Genomic DNA, 16,419 nt, shown 5'->3' on the forward strand with positions numbered 1-16,419 from the left:
TATAATGCAAGTAATTTTTTGTTATGGAAAATTGTAACTTTACACTGGATTTGTCGCGGATGGTCACATATGTCCTACATCATGTGTCTTCACTGTCCCTTGAAATAGAATATCATCTCTTTGCTCCATACTGTCCTGTCATCATAGCTATGTCTGTATGTTTTTCTTTGTCTCTCTCCTTCAACCCTTCTATCTTCCTTTCCATCACTACTGTCCTACTCTTATTCTAATCTACAGCTTTTTTTAGCAATCATTTTTTGGCCAAAGTGAATTTATTTTGACTGAATTTTTTGAAAAAATAAAGAAAATTGAGATTTTATTTTATGGTCATTTAGCCTCTTTAGAAAAATCCTGACTGGGTGATCTACTTGGTACATAGAACAGGGATTGTTTTTGCCGCTTAAGCCAAGAATGTATGATTTCCAATAACATACAAAAGTGAAAAGGATTAGAGAACTGTGTACTGAAAGATCAGCATTGGGCCATCTTAGTTGAAATCCATACACACCTTATGGAAGACATGAGCTTAATCTTTCACACAAAGAATGTGAATGTCAAATGGGTCTACCCAATTTGAAACCTACACCAAACCGTGTGGGAGATTAAGGTCATGACCCCCATGGGGGTGGGGTGGGTTATGGATTTGAACTGGAATAACTGGAATATTGAGTTCTTAGTGGTACCCACCTAGCCTATAGATGACTACAGGTAATCCCCTAGACCTGGCCTTCTGTACTAACATCTCTGCAACCCATTTGCTTTGGCTATATCCATCAGACAGTTTGCTTGCATAATTGTTCATATCTGCATCTTCTTTATAGCTGTGTTGACCATGTGGAAATACTGAATTGGTACTGAGAGGGAGAAAACAATGTGTTAAAAATATGGACAGGCTTGAATCAATGTCAACATGATATCCATGGTATTCACATAAACAAATCTAGCCAATATTTTAAAAATCTGCCTGCGCTTGTTAGCTATTGTCAAATGAATGTTTTTGAATTTTGTCTCTAATTTGAGTAGCTGCTACCATGGACCTTTGAAATATAACAGGTGCAACGGTACCCATTAAATGAAGCATTCTACAGTTGCCGGCAGAGGTGAACTTGGAATGCTTCATCTGACATCACCTGTCACTCAAACTAGAAATGTGCTATGATTGGCTGTCTTTCTGAGTGACCTAATACATTATTAGATCTGGGTCACCATACACACGGCTTCGTTTTAGTGAAACTTGCCACACCCCAAAAGGATGATGTCAGAGTCGGATGAAACATTTCGAGTTTATCTCTGCTGTTAACTATAACAAATTTGAGTGTACTAAATGCTTTTCATTCTTTTGTAAAATCTTGGGGTTCATAAAGCAGGAAAAACAGTATATTTTTCGGGTCCTTATTGTCAAAAAAGTGTCTCTGACCCTGAAATCCCTTGTAGTGCTCCCTGTGGTTAAACTATCGCTACTTCTTAATACTAACCTAATATGATGCAGTGGTTTGATCTTATTGGTGCATGCAAAATGGACGACGTTTTGAGTTCCATGTACATTAGCCCCGCGTAGTGCTTTGTAGGGATACAGTAAGTTGACATAAGCTGCAGCATGGACCACAAAGTCAACCTGTCATAAGAATCAAAAATCATTAGCAAATAAAATATTTTAATGCAGAAATGTGATCGTCTAGTAGCTGCTAATAATAAATAACATTTTAAAACTAATCTCCAAATTTTGTTTTCATGCCCACATTTTCCAAAAGAAAAAGCCATATGATGGATTTAAATAGCTCAATTACATAAGATCATTGCACTTTACAGGAAGTCACTGACAAGTCCACTCTTAGTACAAACCTTATGAACCATTTAGTATAATTCAGGGATGCTGCTATATACAGGCTTAGAGCCCTAGTCAGTCTACATTATAATAACCATTGCAAATTTTTCTAAGAGAATAATTATATAATATTGGATGGCATTGAGGGTTGTATTAGAATATACTGCACGCGCCATGAATGATATTCAACGAGCCGTACGGCGAGTTGAATATCATTCATGGCAAGTGCAGTATATTCTCATACAACCTATTACAGCCATCCAATATTATTATTATTATATAATATGAAGCTGACTGAAACTCATAAATGAAAACATTCATGCATCAGAAACGCAAGGCTTTTTATAGACACAGGTCTAGGCGTACACGTAGGCTAGGCCTAGTCAAGGCTAGGCTGGCCTTGTTATTGTGTTGATTGAATGCACACGCATGCACCACGCAGACAGTTGAGTAAGCTTACCGTGACTGAAATACCGCCGTGAAACGAGTAAACATGTTCTCTGTTATTTCACCGTCAATATTAAGATACTGATCCTGATTAACTCAGATTATGCTCGATGAAATCGCCGTATTTTAGCTGCAGTTTTGTGTTGCTTGTGTGCTTCGCAAGACAACATGACTTGCTACACATCAGAGGGAGTCGTGCCGCACCAAAATTAGTCTCAATCACTGTTCGTGAACGCTCTACCTCCATCCTGCGCTTGCGTGATGCGTGCCTTCTGGGTATTGTGATGAGCGTGCGGGTATCAAGATATATTGAACAGTTTTGTAAAAATACTGAACAGTTTGATTTAAACGTCATTCAGTACTAAAAATGAGTGGTATAGATGGAAGCTTCATATTATATAATAATAATAGATACTGCAGGGGCTTGGACTCGTATGGTAAGTACTCATGCACCAAGAGTCTAGCGCCTTGTTGACTTAACTAACTGGACTGCTCACATTTTACACAATTATTGTAATGGATTTCTATAATTGTTCAATGGTAGCACCAGCAGGGGGAGGTAAGGGGGCATTTTTTATTACAGACATCCATAACTTTTGGGCCATAATCACAAAATTTTAAGACAATTTTATGATTTTAGCCATCACTGTGTACCTCAAAACTGAGATGTAGGTGATCCTCATTATTCATTCCAAGATTCAGCAAAGATGCATCACCTGCCGGAAAACAAGAGAATAATAAGTCAGCAATCCCAATGATGAATGAATGCCCACAGGGATGTACCTTAACCATTTACTGGTACCAGCAAGCTTATTCAGGTACTAACCAGTCAGCCCAATAGGAACCAATACCTGTCTGACGAAGGGAAGCTGAATTCACCTTTTCGGTAAATCCCATAACCCTTTGTGAGTACACCTGAGAACTCGTCATTTGACGTCACGCCGATCTGTGCCGATGCGCACATTGTTTATGGAACATCGTTAGTGCGCATTGCAAGTTGGCGTGACGTCAAATGACGAGTTCTCAGGTGTACTCGCAAAGGGTTATGGGATTTACCGAAAAGGTGAATTGAGCTGGGCAAATTGGTAATAGTCAGTTGGGCATTATTAACGACCTGAAAGCAGAGTTTTTGCAGGCTATCTAGTTGGTGTTACAGTGCAGGGTTGTAGCTAGCAGAAATTGAGTGTCAGGCATCAATTTATAGAATTTGCTTGATTTAGCAAGATTTCAATGAAAGTTTGAGTGGTGTGCTCTAGCATCAAAATGAACCTTTAGTGGTGGGCTCCAGAAGTGAATGTAGCTACAACCTGTTAAAGTGCATCTATGAAGATTCAGGTATTACAAGTGTAAATAGGATGATGATTGGAAACATACTGCATATGACATAAATCATAACTTTTAAGAATAAATTGCTATGTCATTTCCAAGTACTATTAAGCTAAACAATGCTTCGGGTCAATTTAGAAGACAAACAAAACGCTTTTGAATCATTGTTTAATAATACTCAATGCAGACCTGTAGATTCATACGTAGTGGTGCTAAACTGAGAATAATACTCAAATGATTGGACTCACAGCTTACCTTTAATAGCAGTCACTCGTCTCTCAAATTTCTTGAAGATGGCGTTGTCATCATCTTCTGCATCACTGTCTCCAGCCCCGTTAGCATGATTAACCATGCTCTCTTCTCCACTTTGAGACTGGTTTATTATACCATAGTCTCGCAATGTGTTAATGAGTCTGTCCTTGCAGGACATTCCTGGAACCTCACGTACCAGGCAGTAGATGTGAGTCTGATTTAAAAATGTATAATTATATTAGTTTTAGTTGTCTGGATATGTGTAGCACATGGACACAAAATAAACAGACCATTCACCAACAGGCAAAGTCCAGCATCATTTGCCAATGAGGGCCAATTGTTCCATGAAGCACTCCCACGATAATGCTGAAAGTGAATATGTTCCTTTATTGCAGTTGATAACACTGTCAAACCATTTTTGATCCACATTACTTCTCTGATCCATCTGGGTTGCTTGCCTGAGTCTTTGTGTACAACTTTGGCCTTGTCAACTGGGATGAAGGAACATATTCATCAAATCATGCAGCCTATACATTAGCTACTGCAAGGAACAGAACACTCTGGGAATGAGAGTGGGAGTGTTGCTAGATTGGTACAATACTGATGAAGTTTTCTGGTCAGAAGATGAACGTCTAAAAATGTGAGTAAATTATTGGACTTGATTAACTTATTCGAAAAACCAGATTCTCTCAAATTGTCTTGTACACATCACTTGGTATAATTATCAATCAGAACTTGTACACCTGTAACAACCTCTTATATACCAGGTGTTGACATGATCAGGATGACCATCATTGAACATTACTAAATCCATCCTCAGTTATATTCCTCTTTCTGTGTAAAATTACAATCCTTTACCTTGGTATTCAGAAGCAAGTCCCTCAATATGAAAGCCCCTAGAAATCCTGTTGCACCTGTGAGGAGTACCCTCCCATTATACCATCGGTTCCCGTATTGCACAGAGCGCCAGAATGCCCGTAATTGCATATCAATGTTAACCACGCCTTGGTCATGACGTTTCACCTCTAGGACAAGATCTTTTAAAACTGGTGATCTGTAACAAAAAATAACAATATTATATTAAAATATCTTTTTTTTTGTAACAAACAACAAAACTATGACACATGCATCAGAACAAGGTATGGGTGGTTCTAAATTCAATGTTATACAATGCTGATGAGAATGTCAATTTAAAATGCTAAAAACATTTTTGCATGTGACCTGATGTAATAACATGGTTCTACAAATAACTGAATATTCATATCAAATTTTCAAAGAAAATTATTTGTTTGGTAAATGAAATCTTTTCTCATGGTTTACTATGATGATGATCCACATCACTCAACGAAGCTGGGCTAGGTGACCATAATACTCTAACTTAAAACAAATCATACTCAACATTTTACAAGTCTGTTAGAGCAATTACAGCCTTTTGCAAAGATCCTTTGCAGTTTTTATCCTATCTCGTACACTCGCGTAAATTCGCGCCTGCGTTACACGATTGATCGGCGAATGAGGTGCTGATGTGTTGATGATGTGTTTCAACTAGCCAATCAGAGCCCGACTTCATGTTTACACCATAAACTGCACCAAAATAAAAACTGTGAAGGAATTTTGCAAAGATAATAATTTACTAGAATATCAACTTACAGTGGTGCTGGCTGTGCTGCTTTGTTGTTCTTTGAGTCAATCAGGTTTCCAAGTTTGCTCACAGTTGGGTACGTAAAGAGTTCCTGGACTGCAATTTCAACTTTAAACTTTTCTTTCACCTTGTTTAGAAGTCTAGCGGCAAGTAAGGAATGTCTGATCAAGAAAAATATTTAACATTATTGATATGATTGCTTAATCAAACAGTTTTCTAAAAGTTTAAACTGACTTTCAGCACAAAAATTTAACTAACTTGAATTTTGATGTGTGACGCATATCTTCATCAGAAGAAGTCCTACGATGTTGTGATGGACTTGTCCTTTTGTTGACCATTGGTGACTTTTGGATGAATGAGGGCATTGTATAAGGTTGGCAATTCCAGTCTAATCAGAGATAACCAAATCTTGAGTAATGAACAAAACCCTTGGATGCATAATTTTACAGCCTCTAATTTCCAAGTTAACACTTGATGAGCTTTGTCTTGATGAGCACATTAGTGTTTACATGGATCTGATGCAAAATCACTCTTCTTTTTTTTTTTTTTTTGGGGTGGGGGGGCTGTAGTAACTTCTTAAAATATTATACGCTACTTAATATACCTTCACTTGCATTTGCTATCTTGACAGTATCTTCAACTCTACAAGAAAGACTTCAGGCAAATGAACTAAAGTTTGTTCGGCCTATATAAGGCAGAAATTATTTGGCTTTTGTTAATGTTACTTTTGTTAAAGTCCCAACTCAAGCTCGCGTAAATTCACATAAGCGTGCACCAGTCACGCATTATGCAATGTGCAACTAGCGTAAGCATTGCGCCCAACTGTGTGCATGCCATTCTATATCAATACACGGTGTTATGAGTCTTATTTTTTCCGCCTTATATAAACCGAGCAAACTTCAACACCCCTATGAATGACATGACCATAATCTTCCACACAGGGAGTGTGTGGGGTTACCTGAATGGATGACTCCAATCAAAATCTACACTCCATGTGTGAGAGAATAAGTTGCATCTTCCATTGGGGTGTATGTATTTTAACTGGAATAGCCCATTAACATGGCATTCAATCAGTTGAACAATATCACACTCACCCGCCTAGGTCAAAGAAACTTTCTTGAACATCAATGGCAGACAGTTGCAGCAATTCAGACCAGATGGATACCAAGTCTCTCTCAGTATCAGTAGAAGGAAAGCCCTCAATGTCAACGACTTCTTGACTCTTTGGATCAAAATCAGGAAGAGACTTCTTGTCCAGCTTGCCAGAAGCAGGTAGTATTGGAATGCTGAGAATAGGATGAAAAATATTGACATCATATGCATGAAATGATTTATATTGAAAAATATCACCTCCAATAATTATGACAGCTGGTGGTTCATTATTATTAACCCACTTTACCTGATTTTGAAAACTGCATGGTTAAGTTGCTACACCCCTTGATAAATTTGGGACTATTTTTGCATTTTTCTCAAAAAATGATAACACACTGGTAACAAAAGTTATGTATATTATAGGGGCAAGGAATCCAGTTACTACACTGGAATTTCAGTGACTCAAGACAAGCGGTACATTATTTATGATAAGAAAAGAGGTACCGCTAGAATGTACCTCATTTCTTAACATATATAATGAACTTCTTGTTAATCACTGAAATTTCAGTGAAGTAATTGGATTCCTTGGCCCATATAATATACATAACCTTTGTTAGCAGTGTGTAATTATTTTTTGAGAAAAATGCAAAATTAGTCACAAAATTTATCAGGGGGTGTAGTACCACCTTAAGTAACAATATTCTTGATGATAAATGATGAAATAAATGAATTGAGTAAAAAGGACTAAATTAATGATGGATAACTGAAATAGAATCTTTTCAATTCACAACTCGGTGTTTTTACTTCCATCTTTAGTATTTTGGATGATTACACACACACACTGAATATCATAAGTAAAACAGAACCTAACAACACAACATGGACAAAATCAATACAATAAATAGATATATTATTACCTGGTTAGGAATACAAAGTATGACGGTATCATGTAGCTAGGTAGTCTAGACTTCAGCGCAGCTCGAATGTCCTTCTTACATGTTTTGCCTTCAGGTACAACATACGCAATTAGGAACTTGTCATCTCCCTCTTCGCCTTTGGCCAAGACTGTGCAGGAGTTTACCATGGGTAATTCTAGAAGAGTGGCTTCAACTGCCTGTATATGACAAGACCAAAATCAAACATATTGCTTTAGTTTTTGGTATGCACATCATCATTAGCAGCAGAATTCTCACCAACACGATCCTCATTCGCCTCGATCATGATCTTTATCATCATCATGCTGTCTCTATAGACCGACACAATGAATCAGATCAATTCAGCTTTTATAGTCAACAATCTTTTTAAGATATTATTTACCAACAACACTAAATTTTAACTGCACGTAGGGCTAATGTTTTTGTTGACATTTGCACAAATGTTAAAATGAGCCCAGAGGTCATTATTTTGAAGAAAATGTATTTTTCACCTCAAATGGCTTCAGGGAGTTGCTATCTGCCCATGCATATAACATCTGATCTGATATACACCCCAATTTTAAGCCCCAACTTGAAAACTAAACCCTTTAAATTGCTGTTCATGTAACATATAAAATTCAATGCACACTTAGAATAGGGATGACCAATGAACCATCAACTTGATTAGAACACTCCCACAGACATGCAGGGAGCTCAACTGTGCACTGCTTGCACAGACATTTCTAAATTGAGCTCATTCTTTTATTTTTCATAATTTTTCTGTAAAAATTAGAGATGTTAATGCCAATTATGTTTTGTAACTATCCTGCAAATTACAGCATCATAACCTATTTGGTTTTTCTGTAAGTGTGAGTCAAAATTGGTCAATCGCCACAGTGCGCTTAATTGCCAGTGGCCCAGTGCAGCACTGCTCAGAATGGCACAAAATATTCAGATGAAAAGATCAGGTGAACACCTTGACCTACTGAGCTGTAATTTGGCAGAGTTGTTGTTATTACCTCTATCATACCCTCTGTAAAAAGGAAAAAAAAAAACGGACAAGTAGATCTCGAGTTAAAAATTAAATCACCAGCTTCCCTTTGGAATTTCCAAACACCTTTCGAATCATGTTAAATAGACACCATTCTGAACATAAATGTGAAGTTTCATGCTCATTTGTTGTATTATTCACCTGATCTCAACCCTAAACATTTTCTTATATTTATACCATCTGCACTGACTTGCTGCTATACATGCACAGGAGCTGTACTTTTAAAATATGTGCCTAATCAATAATGAGTCTTTCACTCCATTGTTAAAGTACTGTGCTCTCTGTAGCATATGGAGTGACCAGGCCCTGGATGTGATGGTTTTGTAGCACATGACAGTATTCATTCAAGCCTATCAAGGTCTGTTATTAGCCACTTGCTGAATGGCTGGGCATTATCAGCTATCAAAGAGATACCCTATGCTGCTGCCAATCACAATAGAGGTTAAACATTTTCTTAAAACCCCAGAAGTGATATCAGGATAAAGCTGTGCATGTTGGTACTTGATTGTTTGGATTCCTATGTTGAAAATCCCTTGTAGTACATTAGTATTTTTCTTATGTGTAGTGTATATTGTTGTGGAAAAAAAGTTCACCTGGACTTTTGATTTTGTGCCACTTTGGCCATTATGGATGATTTTTGGCAAATGTTTTCTAAAAGCATGATTTCAGTGCCTCGGTTTGAAGAAATACTTAATGCTATTGACTAGTAAAGTGCCATTTCATAAGAAACCCTTTGATACTTTCACAATATGCTTGTTTCATGTTTGCATATATATTAAAATAAAGAAATATAAAAAGGTAAATATATGCTTATACCAATTTTGCTCACATTGCTATATTTAGACTTTGTCAATTTATTTCGTTCCAATGACCGGTCAGAATGGGAATGAAAATTCATAATTCGAAAAGTTTTTGACCGATTTTGACCATTTAACCACCAAAATACTTCTGTTGATGAGTTCTTTTGTAGCAAAAGGGGCAACATGAAATTATGATGGTCATCCCTACTTAGAATACTGAGTAGTCTTTGTCCATTATCTAGAAATAACCAACCAGCCTCGGTTCGAGGCTTCTGGGCTCTGGGATGGTGTTTAAAAAAAAATAACAAAAAAACACACCATCCCAGAGCCTAGAAGCCTCGAACCGAGGCTAATAATCAACATGCAGTATCCTTTTGTAGTAGTATGCAAGGCATTATAATTTCTTACCTGTACTTCAATGCTGTAGCCGCGTATTTTGACCATGGTATCACATCTTCCACATATTTCCAGATTACCATCAGAGAGTAAGTAGCCCCAATCACCCGCTCGGTATAGTCTATCTCCAACTGATGCTGGTACTGAATTTGGTCTCTTAATGAATCGTTTGGCATTCATTTCCGGCCTATTCAGATAGCCTCTGGCAAGAGTTGGTCCTCCTACGAAAATCTGGAATAATATACATTGGTGACAAAATTGTTCAATGTGTGCTACACATTGGTTTGCCTCAAGTTTGGTAGTGACATAGGTGCGTATTTTGGTGGTTGCAGTATTGAATTGCAGGTGTAATGTTAACCATGCAAAACATACACATACAAGGGCGGTTTGTCAACATACTTGCAGCGCAACTGAAAAAAGCACTGACGTCACTATCGAACTTGAAATACACCAATGAATAGTAAAACCATAATTATTATACAAGCTATATGTGGCTCATTGTGGAAAGAAGCTTGATGTTGATCCACATATGTTGTCTCTAAAAGATCTGTCTGTTGATTTGAAAAGATATGTCATTATTTTCATTCTATCTAGAGGTTGTTACCAGCGGGGGGGGAGTCAGAATTTCAAACGTGGACTTTTTTTTTTCAAAATCAATTTGCTTACATGCAAAGAGTGGACCTTTTTTGGCTAATTTGAATGATTTAGCATGAGCATGAAAAAGCAGTCACTTTGTTTCTTTATAATTTTGACTTTATTTGGTACATTTCATCATTTTCCCGGAATAGTGGATGTTTTTGTTGGGGGGGGGAAGAGGGCTGGATATTACAAGACCATGTTGGATTACCTTCACAAAATAACCAAATGGTTTCAATGAATACCAGGAATGTTTACAAAATTCTGTGGCCAGATCTGCGACAAAATATTATTTAAATAGAAGATGATTCTCACCTCTCCTGATGATCCTACTGGTTGTACGTTATACTCCTCATCCATGATCACAACGTGCACACCTGGTAGGAGTTTGCCAGCAGGACAGAATTTTCTGGTCTTTCCAGCTTGCTGAAACATTCAAATAACATAAAAACAAAATCAAAAATTTCTTCAAAGATGGAAGATGCAGATTGAGATGAATATGAAAAAGAATATGAAGATTTATAATTATAATCTTATAACGAAGACAAAGAAAGCTAAAGGAAAAACATTTAAAACATTAAAAAACAAACAAGACAAGAATGATAAAGAAGAATATGACAATGAGGCAGAAGATGAAGGAGATATAGACAAATCCAATTTCACACATTCCTACACCTCAATGGCAGCCATAGCTGGGTCCCTGTCGGCTCCATCTCACCTAAAATGTGAAATGATGAAAAAATGTGGCCTTGGAGGGTATTTTAAACTGCATTCTATCACCCGTGTTACACGTAGACAAAAAATGATGACGGTTTACAACACTTAAGAATCTAACATCAAATTTTAAGCGGTTTGAATCCACCCAATTGGGCACACCCAATTGGGCAGTCACAACACTACTTTGGTGCTGCAGGGACCCAGTTATGGCCGACCAAATCCTGAACATGACTTGGCTCGTTGGATTCGTCTATACAAATCAGCAACAATCATTCCAGAGAAATAGTTTTCACCCTGGAATACATCCATATCCAAGGACATGATTGTCACTTTGTCACGAACCAGGGGTTTGGGATATTTGCTAAAAGTCAGACTTGCGACGAAGTCTGACAAATTCCCTAGCCGTGGGAAGCATGGCCTTAGATGGGACCAAATAAATTTAACATTAATTTTATGAATCAACAACTCGTAAGTACAAAGACTGAAAACGGAAATTTTAAGTTGCAACATTTTAATGACAACACTTATATTTTTTAATCAATAGGTACATGAAAATGGCCAAAATGTATTGTACGCAAAGATATTTATAAAAACAATAAGTGCCTAAGCCGGCTGCCATGGACCCGTCTCCACCAGTTAACCAGCAAAACAATGAAATGCCGACACCAATGCAGACAAGTCCAACGATAAACACAAATTATTTCTTTTTGTATACATGAATATAGTTATAGGAATCGCATACAAAAGACAATGTTGGCATATAACTTGAACAACAATAATTCACTGAAATAAAAACATTCTTCTCCAATCAAGACCTTTCCAAAATACTTAAATTAAATCCCTAAATACAAGTCATGGTGCTCATCATCGCGAACTTGTTTGAATGAACATCATCACAACTATTTTTTTAAGAACATCACAAACATTTTTATTGAACATTGCAAACATTTTTATTGAACATCACGAACATTTTTATTGAACATCGTGCACATTTTTTATTTGCTCAACAAGGTATTTGAACCTCATCAAATAAATCATCCAAATGATCAAATTAAATCATCCAAATGACCAAAATAAATGATCAAAATAAATCATTCAAATGATCCAATCCTGACAAAATCACATAAGTAATCAAATTAAACCATTCAAATAATCACATTAAATCATCCAAATGACTAAATTTAATCCATCAAATAATTATTATAAATTATCCCAATTATCGAAATAAAACAACCCAATTGAAGTTTGCAAACAAATCCTTTGCTTTTTGACTTAAAAGAAAAGTAGGATGTACTTGTGCTCAAAAGACTATTCGTAGTCTCTGCTTTTTGCTAGCACATGTACAAAATGAAGTGTTTGAAATTTAGAGTCCCGCAAACACTTCGGGCAAGTTAGAGGGCAAACCCGGAATCACGAGACTTTTTAGAACAGTCTGCACTGCAGAGTAACCAAAGCTTGAGGCAAATGCCAAACGGAATGAGAGGAAAATGTGAATCAAGGAATATGCCCTTAATTAGAAGGACCTGAATAACAAGTGTAAGCTTGTGTAATAACAAGTCCACACATTAATCAGATAACACATCCTTCCACAAAATTCATAACAATTCATATCAAAAGTCATCACAATCGCGGGACCATAATATCCTGGAGTTAATTCCAGAATGGAGGACTAAATTAAATCTTAATTATAACTACCCTAAAATTACTTATTAGAAAGATCATAACCAGAGAAGAATTTCAGTTTGTTTTAAAATTAATATATTAAAGATTTCACATCGTGAATTTGCCAACTGAATAGGCCTAATTACTTACATGCAAAAGCTTATATCCATCATCTTACAAACCAGTCACACAAAGTTGAAAAGAAAAGCACATGGTTTTGGCCTCACACAGCAGTACATCCACCCCTTACAACAGTTATATAAATATATATATCAAATCAATTGGTTATATCAAATCAATAATTGACAACCAAGATGATTTCAATTAGGTCTACTATGACCGATCTCCTATGGAAATCAATTGGACTGTCATCAATCAATTACGCTTGTGCAATATGGTTATGTAATAGTAGTGTGATAGACCATGGAAATTTCCATGGATAGACAAACTTAATTGAAAATATTCGATACCACATGGCCTGAGCTATTCTCAAAGCACCAAGAAATGTTGCTAAAGAGACCCTAGATGGTGATCTTGGATGGCAAACTATTGCCTCTACCCAAAATAATACTTGTGCCAAGTCCTTTAAGAGACTTCAAGATATGGATGAAAACAGGCTACCAAAACTATTGTTTAAAGCAATCTTTCCCACCGATCAAACAAGCAATACAGACTGGACAAACACGTTTAAGAATGCTAATAAAGAACTTGATTATGACAATTGGAGAAAAAAAGCTATAAATATATCTTCTCTTGATGACTATGTTAGGTACAGAGAGCGACCATCTTTAGAACCATACCCGCTTGATAAACTGAATTTCTATGGGTTAAACTTAAAATTTAAAGCTTGCTCTAACTCTTTAGACTTGGAAGGAAGGAAACAGTCATGGTCAGACAAAAATGCGGGTCTTGGTAAAATATGTAAAGCAGGAGGAAACAGTAGATCACTTTCTATTCAATTGTTCAAGGTTGGACTACATAAGGAATGACCACTTTAAGAGGCTTGAAAGAGAATTGTGTACTAAAGGGTGGCAAGTAATTTGGCATTATGTTCTTGTTTGGGAATGTGAACATCAGGCACCATCTCCTCTTAGATAACAAAAATTTGAAAGTCCACTCTGTCCCAAGTAAGGGTGTCTACGTTTAAACGTTTCACTATCCGTTTAGAAAAATCGCTAACCGTTTAAACGTAAAAAAAAAAGTTTTTCAATGTTTTTCCTACCCTTACACAAAGCCTAACCCACCCCCAAACCTTACTACATGTATACAAGCCTACCCTAGCCCAACTAACCTTTAATCTAACCCAAAACCCTTGCCTTTGCCCAAAAGGGAATAATGGAAGAAATTGATTTTACCTGAAAATCGTACCTATATTTAATGTTTTTAAATGCATGATTATTTTATTAATGTTTTAATTACTTTATGTTCCCTCATTTCATCGAAATTGTTATTTTTATTGCTAACAAAATAAAAGAGAAACCTCTCACATAATTTTGGAAATTTAAAAAATTCTAAAAATACCCCAAAAATACATTAGAGTGCAAAAGCTTTATTCTTATGGGTAAGAAATATTTTATTACATGCAACAGTTATTTTCTTGCAGGTTAGAAATTTGATAAATCGGTCATCATATACAAAATGCATGCATGGACCTATTTATCAAATTTCTAACCTGCAAAAAGCTGTTGCATGCAAGAAATTTTTTTTTTTGCAAGAATTTTTTTGTGTATTTTCAGAATTTTAGAATATTTTTTTTTAATATCCAAAATTATGTAAAAGGGTTCTCCTTCCTATAATTAGCCATAAAAAGTTGCCATTTTGATGAGATGAGGCTAAATAAAGTAATTGAAACTTTATTAATATATATTAATGCATTTACTAAACATGCTAATACACGTCCGATTTTGGGGTTCGATTTTGGGGTTCCCTTTTGGGGGTTGGGGCAAGGGTGTTAGGCTAGTTGGGCTTGGGTGGGTTTGTATACATGTAGTAAGGTTTGGGAAGGGGTTAGAGTTTGTATAAGGGTAGGAAAAACATTATAAAACTTTTAAAAAAATTATTAAAAAAAATTGATTAAAATTATTTATTTTTTTTTACATACGTTTACACGGTTAACCGACCGGATTGTGGTCCGTTTAAACGGTTAGACAAAAAACCATGAATTTACAGCCCTAGTGCCAAGGTCAAATACCATGAAATTAAGAATTCCAAAATTTGATTTTTTTTATGGGAATGTCATCTTTAAAGGCCTATAACTCAAAACATACCTGGCGACTTGTTCCGGGTTTTGTTGGAGCTGGTCACATTATCACATATATTGCACATAATATTTAATTTAATGGCATTTTTTTTATTGATTTGTAAATGTTCTGAAAATATTTGAGAACTATAAAAAAAAAGATTTGTTTGTTTTGACTCATACACTTTTACATTTAGAAAACACAGACATAATGTTGGCATCAAATATTTTTTTTAAAAAGGAAAGAGACCAAAAATACAAATGAAACCCCGACTTGACCAAAGAAAGCAAAACTAACTAAATGAATCCTAAAATAATTACTAACTTAATCTACTGACGCAAACCTAACCTACAAGCTTACAAGTTAATTTAAATAAAGCATAGACAATTAACCAATCACGAAACCACAAAAAAGCAATAAATGGGCGCCGGCGGGGTTCTATCTACAAATCTAAAGCCCCCAAATTTGCAACTGAATTATTTTTGGTGCAGGCACAATCCACAGCCGGGCTCTTTATACAGATAGGCGCCCAGCCATCAGTATCTATCGAAAGTGGAAACAAATAAACAACAAAAGCTGACTCAAGCAGTGATGACTACATATCGGTCAGCACATTCAATGTGTATCACTGAACAAAATTCAGCGTGTATCACTGAACTTTTTTTAATCGAGACACAAAATAATAAAGGCCTAGAATAATTAATTATGAAAATCATCACCAAGTCCAATTTCCTACAAGTGTAGGCTTAAAGGACAAGGTGATTAAGAATAAAGGCCTATATTAATATAGTCCTGCAAGCAAGACTTCAGTCTTTATCATAAACATAATGACATCTACAGACCTGAAGTCCTGCAAAAGTCCTGTAAACCCAGACAGGGTCTAATTCTGCATAAAACCGGACAGCGTTATTTCTATAGATCTGCTGCGCATTCAAATTGCATTGTATTGCATCGTAATTTCATTTGTGTCTATGCTAATTATGTTTACACAACATGAACTCACATGTTTTCAAGCAAATTCGCCGATAATAGGTGATCAAAAGCGATCGGATTGTTACAAAAGTACAGATCGCATTCAGCTTACTTCATATGAGATGATCTTTGGAAAAATACGGCATAATTTGTCTTGGTGTTTGCGGAAAGCCATGCAGTAAAATATTAATACGTTGCGGCAATTCATGATTGACAACTAACAATCGGCGTGTCCTTCGTATTACGTAATGTGTGGAGGCAAATTGCAATAAAGTACAATGAAATAATGAGTACGGCGGGCTCAGAGGCGGGTTTCTTCTGCATCTTTCGTAACAGTATTGTTCTCCAAAAAAACCCGGAAGCTTGTCGTTTGGAGCTCTAGCTGGAATACAGCAAGATAATGTAAGATAGTAAATGTAAACCTGTATTTTAGCTAGAGTATCTCGA

At 36.2% G+C, this 16,419-nt stretch overlaps 1 protein-coding gene across 1 annotated transcript in view; it reads right to left on the reverse strand.

Moving 5' to 3' along the window:
- The window catches only part of LOC140160938 (uncharacterized), a 54,752-nt gene that overhangs the window by 12,930 nt on the left and 25,403 nt on the right, over positions 1-16,419 (reverse strand). Inside the window, 10 exon segments of the mRNA XM_072184286.1 lie at positions 688-854; positions 1,476-1,615; positions 2,927-2,988; positions 3,854-4,064; positions 4,709-4,904; positions 5,501-5,653; positions 6,587-6,778; positions 7,502-7,698; positions 9,758-9,976; positions 10,697-10,807. Of these exon segments, the coding sequence (XP_072040387.1) occupies positions 688-854; positions 1,476-1,615; positions 2,927-2,988; positions 3,854-4,064; positions 4,709-4,904; positions 5,501-5,653; positions 6,587-6,778; positions 7,502-7,698; positions 9,758-9,976; positions 10,697-10,807 (1,648 nt within the window).

The sequence above is a fragment of the Amphiura filiformis genome, chromosome 9 (genome assembly GCF_039555335.1).
Source record: "Amphiura filiformis chromosome 9, Afil_fr2py, whole genome shotgun sequence".
Classification (NCBI taxonomy): domain Eukaryota; kingdom Metazoa; phylum Echinodermata; class Ophiuroidea; order Amphilepidida; family Amphiuridae; genus Amphiura; species Amphiura filiformis.